The sequence below is a fragment of the Aotus nancymaae genome, unplaced genomic scaffold (assembly GCF_030222135.1).
Source record: "Aotus nancymaae isolate 86718 unplaced genomic scaffold, 86718_ANA_hifiasm-v0.15.2.pri h1tg000067l, whole genome shotgun sequence".
In the NCBI taxonomy this organism is placed as follows: domain Eukaryota; kingdom Metazoa; phylum Chordata; class Mammalia; order Primates; family Aotidae; genus Aotus; species Aotus nancymaae.
In genome coordinates, this window is record NW_026988482.1 from 39810436 (window position 1) to 39822982 (window position 12547).

The 12547-nt window shown below is 39.6% G+C and overlaps 1 protein-coding gene across 14 annotated transcripts in view; it reads right to left on the minus strand.

Moving 5' to 3' along the window:
- The window catches only part of MAGI1 (membrane associated guanylate kinase, WW and PDZ domain containing 1), a 677859-nt gene that overhangs the window by 17764 nt on the left and 647548 nt on the right, over nt 1-12547 (minus strand). For 7 of the 14 annotated variants that reach the window (XM_012469429.2, XM_012469417.2, XM_064367316.1 and 4 more), the window contains 4 exons: nt 12306-12397; nt 10636-10828; nt 7926-8219; nt 4512-4715 (listed from right to left, as the gene is read on the minus strand). In XM_012469429.2, the coding sequence (XP_012324852.1) occupies nt 4512-4715; nt 7926-8219; nt 10636-10828; nt 12306-12397 (783 nt within the window). The remainder of the gene's footprint in view (nt 1-4511; nt 4716-7925; nt 8220-10635; nt 10829-12305; nt 12398-12547) is intronic. The other 7 variants (XM_012469458.2, XM_012469472.2, XM_064367317.1 and 4 more) reach the window with 3 other exon arrangements.

The following is a 12547-nucleotide window of genomic DNA, read 5'->3' on the forward strand; positions in this document are numbered from 1 at the left end:
TTAAGTCAACATCTACAATCTACACTGTAGAATAAGTTGCTTCTGAGTATGTATGTCTTTACTGACTTCAAATTCTTTTTCTAAGCTCTTTGCTCAGGGAGTACTTTCTTTCCTTTTTTGGATGTTCTCATTCTCATGTTAAGATTGAACAATTATAAACCCAGCAAGTCAATCCCTGGGTCCTGTTCTTTCGGGTTAGTCTGTTTGAAATCTTTCCATGGCATGTAGATAAATGTGTCTAAATTTATACACAAAGCATAACCCAGATATATCATGGGTTCAGTTCCAGACCATGGCAATAAAAAAGCAAGTATTCCAGTAAAGTGAGTCATGCAAATTGTTTGGTTTCCCAGTGCATATAAAATTTGTGTTTACACTATACTGTGGTCTATTAAGTGTGCAATAGCATTATGTTTAATTACATATCTTAATTTTAAAATACTTTATTGCTAAAAAAAAATGCTAATAACAATCATCTGAGCCTTCAGTGAGTTGTAATCTTTTATTGCTGATAGAGGGTCTTGCTTTGATGTTGATGCCTGCTGACTGATCAGGGAGGTGGCTGCTAAAGGTTGAGTGGCTGTGGCAACCTCTTAAAATAAGACAATAATGACATTTGCCACATAGCGGGGCTTTTCCTTTAACGAAAGATTTCTCTGCAATGTGATGCTGTTTGATAGCATTTTATTTATTTTTTGTTGTTGTTTTTTTGTTTGATAGCATTTTAGCCTCAGGAGAAATGTTTTTTTTTACATTGGAATCAACCCTCTCAGACTTTGCCACTGCTTTGTTAACTAAGTTGATGTAATATTCGAAAACCTTTGTCATTTGAACAACGTTCTCAACGTCTTTACCAGTAGATTCTATCTCAGGAAACCATTTTCTTATTCATCAATAAGAACCAACTCCTCATCTGTTCAAGTTTTATCATGAGATTATAGCAATTCAGTCATATCTTCAGGTTCCACTTCCAATTGTACTTCTCTTGTTATTTCCACCATAAAGGAACTTCTGCAGCTCCTTCCTCCACTGAAGTCTCAAACCCCTCAAAGTCATCCATAAAGATTGGAATCAACTCTTCTAAAGTTCTGTTAACATCAACATTTTAACCTCCTCTCATGAATCATAAATGTTCTTAATGGAATCTAGAAGGGTAAAGCTTTTCCAGAAGATTTTCAATTTACTTTGCCCAAATCCATTAGAGCCATCAGTATCTATGGCAGGTACAGCCTTACAAAATGTATTTCTTAAATAGTAAGACTTAAAAGTCAAAATGACTCCTTGATCCATGAGCTGCAGAATGGATGTTGTGTTAGCAGGCATGAGAACAACATTCATCTCCTTGTACATTTCCATTAGAATTCTTGGGTGATCAGGTATATTGTCAATGAGCGGTAATATTTTGAAAGAATTTTTTTTTTCCTAAGTAGTAGGTCTCAATAGTGGGCTTAAAATATTCAATAAACCACAGCACAACAGATGTGCTGTCATCCAGGCTTTGTTTTTCCAATTGCTAGAGCACAGATAGAGTACAGTTAGCATCATTCTGAAAGGTTCTAGGATTTTCAGAACAGTCAAATGAGCACTGGCTTCAACTTAAGGTCATCAGCTAAATTAGCCCCTAACAAGAGAGTCAGCCTGTCCTTTGAAGCTTTGAAACTAGGCATTGATGTCTCCTCTCTAGCTAGGAAAGTCTTAAATGACATCCTCTTTCAATAGAAGACTGTTTTTCACACTGAAAATCTGTTGTTTTGTATAGCCACCTTCGTCCATGATCTTAATAACTAAATTCTCTGGAAAACTTACTGCAGCTTTTACGTTTGCACTTGCTGCTTCCCTTCTACTTTCATATTATAGAGATGGTTTGTTTTTTTAAATCTCGTGAACCAACCTCTGCTAGCTTCAAACTATCTTCTCCAGCTTTCTTCCCCTTTCTCAGCCTTTACTGAATTGAGGAGTTAGGAACTTGCTCTGGATTGGACTCTGGCTTAAGGGAATGTTGTGGCTGGTTGGATTTTCTATCCAGACCACTCAGACTTTCTTCATATCAGCAATAAAGTTGTTTCACTTTCTTAAAATTCACGTGTTCTGTGGAGTGGCACTTTTAATTTCCTTTAAGAAATTTTCCTTTGCATTCACAACTTGGATAAATGTCTAGCACAAGAGATCTAGCTTTTGGCCTATCTCAGCTTCTGACATGGCTTCCTAACTATGCTTAATCATTTCTAGCTTTTGATTTAAAGTGAGAGATGTGTGACTTTTCCTTTCACATGAAGAGAGTTACAGGCCACTGTAAGGTTATTTATAGACTTAATTTCAATATTGCTCTATCTTAGAAAAGGGAGGCCCAAGGAAAGGAACAGAGATGGGGAACAGCCATTCAGTGGAGCAGTCAGAACACAATTATTTATTAATTGTTGGTCATCTTATGTCGGTATGGTCTGTGGCACCCCCAAACAACTACAATACCAACATCAAAGATCACTGATCACAGGTCATCACAGCAGATATAATAATAATTAATACTAACAAAGCTTGAAATATTGTGAGAATTACCAAAATGTGACACAGAGGCACAAAGTGATCATCTGCTGTGAAAAAATGACACCAACAGACTTGCTCGAAGCAGGGTGGCCACAAACCTTCAGTTTGTACAAAATGCAGTAACCACAGAGTGCAATAAAGTGAAGCGCAATGAAAGGAGGGATGTCTGGACTGCATTTGGCTCTCTCAATCACTTCTCACTGTATTTTCTGGCTTCTTCATCCTTCCCATCAGGAACCTATGTTCTATCATCTTGTGACCACTTTCCTAAATTGTAATAGCTTTCCAGAGTGGTGAATTGGTAGAATGAACTCCAGACCAGATGGCAAATTAGTAACCACGCATTTGAAGGAGCGTGAAGTAGGCAATCATTCAAGAAGTCAGTTTTTTCCTCCACATTTAGTGTGGGATATTTTTGGTTCAGAGAAAATTCTCTGTTCTTGCAATCAACAATTTTCAAATATTTACTGTTTGGTTTTGCATTTACCTTTTCTGTAAGGCGCTGGCTATACCTCTCAAATCTGTAACTGTAAGGTTCACTTTCTAGCAATTAGTACATAAAAATACTCATTTGGTAAATAACTTTCAGATGAAACCTCTAATTTTCTTATTTATAGATATATGGCACAGAGTTTTTATCACACTATCTTTATAAATCAAATTTTTTCCTTAAGAAATACTCATTGACTTTTAGAATATATATTTTATAAAGTGTATAGCAAGACTGAAAAGACATTTAAACATCTTGAGAAAAGTATCACTTTCCTCCTAAGGGCAAAGTCAGCTTAGAATAAAGTGAATATTCAGGACCTAATTCTCTAAAGGATCTATACTTCCTGACATTAGTGTATCAACTTAATTTTTTTTTTTTTTGAGACGAGTCTCGCTCTGTTGCCCAGGCTGGAGTGCAGTGGTGTGATCTCTGCTTACTGCAACCTCCGCATCCTGGGCTCAGGCGATTCTCCTGCCTCAGCCTACCAAGTAGCTGGGACTACAGGCACACAACACCACATTTGGCTAATTTTTGTATTTTTAGTAGAGACAGGGTTTCACCATGTTGGCCAGGCTGGTCTCGAACTCCTGAGCTCAGGCAATCTGCTCACCTTGGCCTCCCAAAGTGCTGGGATTATAGGAGTGAGCAACCACACCCAGCCTCAACTTAATTTTTATTAAACATGAGTAATACGATGGATATTTCTATTTTGTGCTGGGTAACTTTTTATTGTGATGGCTGTTTTGTGTTCCATAGGATGTTTTGAAGCATATCTGACCTCTACTCACTAAATGCTACTTGTACCCACTGCAGACAATACCAATGTTCCCTGGCAGAATCACCACTTATATAAAAGAACCAAAGATTTGTATTTAACTAATCAAACAAATAAACAATGATATGATAGGCCTAGTTTAATGCAGATACAATCTATCAAAATTATAGAGATTTCATTCTTTCTTCATTCACATCCAAAAATTAGGGACAAATTCAGTAGATACAAACTCTCAGATTCTCCCATTAAATAAAAAACTTTGATGTATTCACTTATTCTAAAAAAACAGTATTGGCTCTGAATTGCCACTATGCAGGTTTTGTCATGTCACCATATTACACAGTATATATTATACATATCAGGGGATCCATACCACCTGTATTAAAACTATTTTATAGTTTTGAAGACAATGACATCAAAAACTAAATAAGTTGGGGAAACGGTGAAGATTTTTCTGAAACTTTTGTATCTGTAGCAAGACAGGGTCACAGGGCTAGAGGATTAATTACATAAGAGGGTGAGGTATGGGTTAGTAACAATGGCTCACATTTATTTAATGGGTATATTTAGTTAGGGATGAATAAAGCTGCCACTAAATTAACACTATTCAATTACACGAACACTAATGAAAGAGAGAGAGAGAGAGAAAAGGAAAAAACAGAGACAGTGAGAGAGAGAGAGATAATAGGTATACTTTACCATCCCCAGGAATGATGCGGAGGGTAACTGTGTTTCCTGCTTCCTTGATTAGGTTCACAATGTCTGAATGGGATTTGTTGGTGATGGAACATCCATTTACTGCCAAGATCCGGTCTCCTACTTTCAGCTTGCCACAGCGGTCAGCAGGGCTCCCCTCAATAATCCGACCTATTTTGTGAGGCATAGCCACACATGCATTGCCTGCTTTGATATTGAGTTTTAATTTTTTAAAGTTACGTGGAAATATAGCAAAGGGAGGAGAAAAAGGATTGAAAAGGGAAAGAGAAGGTTAAGTGTTAATTAATTAAAGCATTAAGCAAATGTTATTAAAGGAGAGGTCTGCACCAATGGTCAAAACATTAGCAATATTCAGGGCGTCTATATTAGGAGCCACTGCCCTGAAACTAGAATTCATTGCTGCCATCCTTTCCAGATTCAAAATTAGGGGAACCCCCAGCTTTCCTCCTTAAACCAATTACAAAATTTGGGATAGTTGGCAACTTCAAAGATTTTTAAGAGCCCCAAAATAACTCGCTGTTGGCTTATTTTGGGACTGCAAATGTGAAACCCAAGCCTGGGATGGATGCTTTTACTCATTCTGTGTTCATGTCACTTCATTTTTGCCAGCTGTTGTTTAAGCTTCTGCCAATGTTTTGTTCTTTCTCCACTTAGAAAAATAATCACTGGGCATCTGGTGAGGCATAAGAGTCTGCTAGCACCAAAAATTCAATCTGAAAACACCTAATGAACAAACACTCAGACTTTCTGCCTTCTCCCCAGAATGATGAAAGCTTTAGAAAAAGGGTGTAATTATAAGAGATGAGCCAAGAAAGCACCCAACCTTGAAGCTTATTTTTCCTTTTAGGACCTTTGCTCAAGCAGCCAGTCTCATGTGCTTTCAGAGTGTGGCCCGACTCGTTCATTAGCTCTGAAATCATCCTTCTGCCTCACAAAAATCCCGTCAAAGGACTATGAAAATTTAGTACCTATTCAGGCTGAGGACATTGATCCAAAGCTAGGTTCAAATCATTCCTCACCCTTTTTCCTTTAATCATCTCCTTTCTCATCATCAGTTACTGCACATCCACAATATCAAAGACCAGGCAAAGTGCATTTGGAGAGAAAGGTTTATCGTGCACTTTGAGGCACTGCATGTCATTGCTAACTTCTAGAGAGAGGTGGCTGGCTTTGAGGCCTGACACAGGATTTCTAGTTAATCTAGTTAATCATGTATTGAGTTCCAAAGTTTCTTATGCAGATTCACCTAATCTGAGAATTTGTCCTTCTGGGAACTATGAAGATAGTTATGCACTCGAGTTACCTTTTGGAAAGGGTGACAAAATTAACACGAGGGACATTAAAACTAACTGAGTAGGCTGTTCTGTCATAATTTGGACCTTAAGGGTAAAGTATGTGGGAAAATGCACTTTAATTCCTTTGAATTTCAGCAGATTTGCCTGAGTTTGTATCACAGGAAGGAACATCAAGGTTAAGATAATTTTTAAAAGTAAACAGTCTATTGGAATCCAACAGGTAGGTGTGCTGGAACGCTCCCATGCTCAAATTCAAAGTCTTGACTAAGTTTAGTTCATCTCCAAGGACAACTGGTATAACAAAGGCATCAAACAGCAGGTTTGAGGAAAGCTCAGCAAAGCTCAGAAGTCTCATGCAAGGTATTAGGGAAAGTTTAATTTGTTTGTTGTAAGAGCCAAAGGAAAACAATCAAAGACCAAATTGTGAGTGTGAATACAATATTCATTATATAACACATAACCTGCCGCTTGACATATTTGCTGTTTCTGGAAGGTGAAACTGACAATTCTGAAATACTTAAGAACATCACAGGCTGCATGGAGACAGTCAATTGTACATCTGAAGAAAATAATTTGGGATTTCTTTCTCTCCTCTTCCTTCTCTTTATTTCTATATTAAGCAGGACAGCCTCTGCAATTAATTTTAAACCAAAACAAAAAAAACTTGCTTTGATGTCAGGTCATCCATCCATGACATGCTATGATGACTTTATTAATGTAGCTCAAAAAGCACTGTTAGTAAGGGGCGTTTGTTACTGCAGCCACACATGCATAGACCTGGCTGAGACACTGTCCCCTCTGGCAGGAAGCAACTACACCAAGGCTAAATGGAGGCCGAATGAGTTCTACTGGATGAGAATGCTAAAGGGATGTAGCACCTTGCTGATCCTAGCCAGTTTCCATGTGGATAAGTCATTCAGGGATAGAGCTGAGGTAAATGAAAAGCCTGCACAGCCTCCACAGCCCTTTTCCTTCTCCCGTTGTATTCTATACTAAGTAACAAATGTGCTTGGGAGATAACAAATGACTTTTTACCCAATCAGGAAGGTGGATCATTTTTGGAGTGTATATCTATAACCAATACATTGCAATGGGAAACAGTTCATATATCACCAGTTCCTGCAATCATCTGGGTTCCTACTGGTCTTTGCTAGTGTACCCAGCAGAGAGTGAACCTCCTGAGAGGGTGACAATTGTGTTTCTCCATACTTTGCTGAAACCCCCAATGTCTTAATACTCAAATGACTCTTAACTCTGATTTTAACCAGCAATGGTAAAAATATTATTTAAAATTAAATAAAAATTCTTATGGAGATAGAGTAGAAAAAGAATACAGTTGAGGCGGGACTAGCATCTCATGCAGTATTTTTACTCCTTACACCTCTATTTTTCCTAGAGCATTTTTACAGCCATATGCTCCTTGTAAAAACTTTTAAGATATTCTTAAGACCGTTCTGAGACCATTGCAATTAGTGCTATCCTATTTAAGACCCTTCAGCCTGACGGTGGCTCATGCCTGTAATCCCAGCACTTCGGAAGGCTGAGGCAGGGGGATCACGAGGTCAGGTGTTTGAGACCAGCCTGGCCAACACAGTGAAATCCCGTCTCTACTAAAAATACAAAAATTAGCTGGGCGTGGTGGTGGACACCTGTAATCCCACCTACTCCTGAGGCTGAGGCAGGAGAATCGTTTGAAACCGGGAGGCAGAGGTTGCAGTGAGCCAAGATCGCGCCATTGTACTCCAGCCTGGACAACAGGGCAAGACTCCGTCTCAAACAAACAACCTTTCAGAAGCCTTGCTATGGCAAAAAGTGTAGACTGCCTATACTGTCCAGGGGTAGCTATTCAAATTTCACGCAAATCTGATGCTTTGTGTATGCGTGATCACATTCTCAAGATGGAAGTTGAAAAGGTTGAACAAATATTCCCATCCTTCAGAAGGGAAAGAGCTACCAAATAAACTCCATCCCTAATTAAATCTTTAACTACCTCAGAGCAAGAAGCCGTAAAGCATTTCTGCTCATTGGGCCAGTTTTCACTTGCAAGAGAACAAAAACTCCATGGTGGGAAACCCTGGGCAATTTCATATTCAGCACTCACCAAAGGTCGTGCCTGCTTCGGGCCTGCTCACCGAGGACACGATGACGAAGCCGAAGCCCTCGTTCTCCCCGCGCCGGATCTCCACGTCGTAGGGCTGCACCACGGTGCTGACCACACCGCTGCCCCCGCCGCCGCCGCTGCCGATGCCGCTGGTGCTGCCGCTGCCCGAGCTCACCGTGTTCAGCGAGTTCTGGCTGCCCTGCGGTGTGCGCTTCTCTTCCGTCAGCGAGGCCGGCTGGTTGCTACTGTGATGAGAGGAGGCTGGCGAGGGCACCTCGTTCTCGGTTTTGGGCACTGTAACACAGAGATGCACGCTTACATCACCGCGTCCTGCAGCCCCTCCATCCTGCTGCCCCGCCCTCCTTCCTGAAACTCCTGCAAGAAATCAAAACATGAACCGAGGGGAGGAGACAGCACCAGGGTTCACAAAACCTGGATATATGGATTGAAAGCAGCTTCTCTTGACAAATATTAACCATTCAGTATCTAGGAACATTGATCCTTGACAAATATTAACCATTCAATATCCTAGGAACACCAAATCGGACTCCCAAATAACGTTTGTAATTTATAGCATGCTATACGTCGACATCCACACTCAGAATCAAGTCTGCAGCAAGATCAACTTGCTGTAAAACATTTCCCCATTGCACAAAGGGAAGGGCCTAAGCGTAGGTGAGGGTTACACCCCAAAGACCGCCATCTTGGCTGTACAGATACAACCTTGGATGCACGTCCATATTGTCGTTACCTTCCAGTCACATTTCCACTCCGCTTTTTCCATCAGGCCACAAACACTAAGGTGACAGTACCATTGAGGCTACCCGCCTTATGTGGAGTTCATGACAACACCTGCGAGACATACACACAGCTTCTCTTCTTAGCTGCCTGGTGTCAACATCTACTCTCATCACAGAACTGGATGCACTGGCCTCCTTCTGAATTTAGTGACCATTCTAGCGTTATTGTCAGATAGCAGGGTAAGGCACTCCTAAACAGCCAACATAGTAGGTGGCACCAACCATGCAAAAAACAAAATGTGTGTTGTGTCCAAGTTCTGGATCAGACTATATCTATTTCCAAAAGCTTCTCTTTTCATAGGTTGTTTTAATTGTGGGAAAACAAGCATAACAAATTTTTAAAACATTTTTAAGCATACAGTTGAGTGGTATTAAGTGCATTCACATTTTTTGTGCAACCATCATCATCATCCGTCTCCAGAATTTTGTCATTTTCCAAATTGAAACTCTGTACTCATTAAAAACTAACTCCCTTTCCCATTTCCTCCACTCCCCAGCAACCACCATTCTGCATTCTAGCTATAAATTTGACACCCTAGGTGCTTCATATAAAGGGAATCAATATTTCTCCTTTGTGACTAGTTTGCTTTGCATAATGTCTCTTCATATATTTGACATGCCCTTTTACACAGAGCTAAAAACCCAAAGTATTTTATATTTTAAAAAAAATCTGAAACAAAAAAAAAAAAATCACATTACCTAACTATTTATATTTGGGCCAGGGAAGTCAAACAGTTTTCATCTCATCTCAAACACCAGTTCTAGCTGACTGGTTTTAGCTGCATGGAATACTATGTTTAGAAGGATTGTGAGGCCATAAACAAGCTCTAAGGACATAATCTACGGCGGATTAACACTGTTTTCCATGGTTGCAGTAGGCAGGACTCTCACACAGGAATTTAACATCTTAATTCTATAATTAATCATATACCATTTAAAATGGGTTATACTCTTTTTTTAAAAGCAAGGTACCAATTAATTTTATCTGCTACGTATTTGTTTCACTAATATTAATGCCATGAGAATTCATAATATTTCAGGTCATATTTCTCCAGTAATTCAACTGATATCAGACAGTTGCCTCTGCTGCATTCCAGGTTCTGTCTAAAAGGCTTCAAGGTGGGAGCTGCATCCAAAGGTGAACAATCAAGCTGTGTTCAACGTGTGCTTTCAGGAAGCTTGTAGGTCAAGGGAAAGGATAGACACACAATTCACTGTGTCAAAATAGCAGATTCTGATATGGAAGTAAACCATGAGTCACTAGAATGCCAAGGAGGGAATGCTAAAATCTGAAGGCAGTTGGAGGAAGGAAGAATTTCCAAGGGAAGAAGGTTATATTTGAGCTAAACCTGAAAGGATATGTAGTATTTTGAGAATTAAAGTTCAAAGCTTATAGGCAGGAAGAAGGAATCAAAGCTGACCTAGAACTGGCCAGCTCTACAACTTTCTTGTAGAAAGAAAAAAAAAAATCTTGGCTTAATACACAGGACAGTAAGAAATCAGTAACTTTTTAATGAGTTTAATTTGTAGCACAAACCCAATTTTTGTTTTCAATATGAAGCTACACCTCTTCTAACTTTCATAATGACCTCATTTGTTGAGGATTATCATCAAATGAAGAGGATGGCTAAGTTCTGATTTGCAAGGAGATGGAAAGGAAGTTATATATATTCAACTAGCCTTCCTCTGGAAGCCTTTGTTGAACATATGCAAACAGCACATTAAAGTACTTTAGAATGACAGTAATTTTTGCAGGGTTTGAGAGAAGCAAGCCATCTGGAAATTCTGAGCTTGATCACATTTGCAAACATTTGCTAAAATAGATGCTCAAGGAGGCAGACACAGGAAGGAGGCCTTTTCTGTGAATAAAGTGACAACGCACTGTCTGAAGGAATGAATGAAACACATACCCGCAAAAACCACTTTACGCCGCACCGTGAGATTGACGTGGCCTTGCTTGGCAGCTTGTTGCATAAGCTGGACCACAAGCTGGTGTGATTTTCCAATTACTGGCGTCCCATCCACACAGATTAATTCATCTCCAGACCTCAGGCGGCCGTCCGTATCAGCAGCACCCAGTGGTACGATGTGACCGATATAAATCTGTTGAGTAATTGAACGATGGATGAAACATTGCTCTCTTATGTTTACTGTTACACCAGTGGCCTTCACATCTCTGGGAAAAATTCATTCATTCATGTCTGTAGGCATACCACAAACATTTACTGAGCACCCACTGTGTACAAGACATTGAGCTAAGTATTGCAACAATTCTTAAATGGTGGAAAGAATATTTCTTGCTTAGTTTCTGGATGTTTAACTGTGGCCTATTGATGGCTCATTCTTTCTTTTTCCCCTTTGCAGATATAAATCACTTTTCTCCCTTCATGGTACAACCTATTTTTCTTTCCTGGCTACCTAAAAACTCTCTTGCCATAAAACTCTGCTATTTAAAATATTAATATTACTTTTATTTAAGGGTGTAGCATCATGCCTAGCAATAGGGAATATGTAATAAATACTCTTAAATGAATGAATGCATAAAGCAAAAGCTGCTTGGACATCTCCATTTTTGAAATCTTTCAGTACTTGAAAGCAGAGCTCTCTTTATAGTTAGTGCCTTGCCATTATATTTGCCATTCACTAAACCTTAGCTAAAATATTTGTGCCTGCCTTGCCTTTCAGCAGACAATAATGCTATGGTTGCCTTTACATGGTATTCATAGTTAACAAAGAACTTTGAGAAAATAATTGTTAAGAACATGGACTCGAGTCAGACCTTCTTTGTCACTCCCTCCGTTTAGTAGCTCTGTGATCTTGGGCAAGTTAATTAGCCTTTCTTTCTTTTCTTTTCTTTTTTTTAAATGTGAAAACGGGATAAACTGGTGGGTTTGATGGATAAATGAGAGAATGTATGTTAAGAGCCTTTAGCACAGAACCTGGCAGTTAGTAGGGGCTTGATAATAATGGCTGTTACTATCACGAGGAAATTAACAATACCTATTTTAGCTTTCTTTTCTTCCTTCAAAACAACCCTGTGATGTTATACTAAATCTATTCCAAAATGGAGGACACCGAGGCCCAGGGAAGTTCATTGTCTCTTGACCCTTGCTTAGGGTTCTTTCTTAACTTTTGCAAAGGCAGGGGTCTGACTTTCTCCAATCACTGTCTCATAAGGCCTTGCAAAATACTCTCTGCACACCAGCAACTCAACATACAAAGCCCACTACCTGCTGGCAGATTGAATAGACCTGGCCAGAGGGACCAGGCCACTGTTATATTAGGTGATTCTTATTCCTGTTTTGCTTTGCTTTCCTCTCCCTTGGGGGAAAGAAGTGGTCTAAAGAGGCTGTAGCTGCCACTTTTCACAAACATGCATACAAACTTTTTAGAAAGAATCTAGTCTCTTCTTCCTCAAGACAAAGAGAACTCCGCAAAACCCAATGAAAACCCCACACTGCTCAAGATGAAAGAGTCAGTGTTGCATCTAGCTGGACTCAAATCTTGGTGATTTGTCACTGTCGCCAATTTTCTTTGAAGCCTTAGAAAAATATGCTGGAAAGACAAGCAAAAGACTCACAGGTTCCCCTGGTTCATTTCCACCCAGAATCCTAAATCCAAATCCAGTCTCTTTTCTCCAGAGGAAGATGTCCTGTTCCTGGTAATCTGGAACTACAGAGAGGGGAGAAGGAAGAGAGAAGTTATTTTACTGATAAAAACAATGATACCCCCAAGATGAACAAAATTGTAGGACCAAGAATGGTGGTGCTTGTTCAGGTGGAAGCTTTTCAACATAGGCAAAGAAACAAAATACTCTGAACA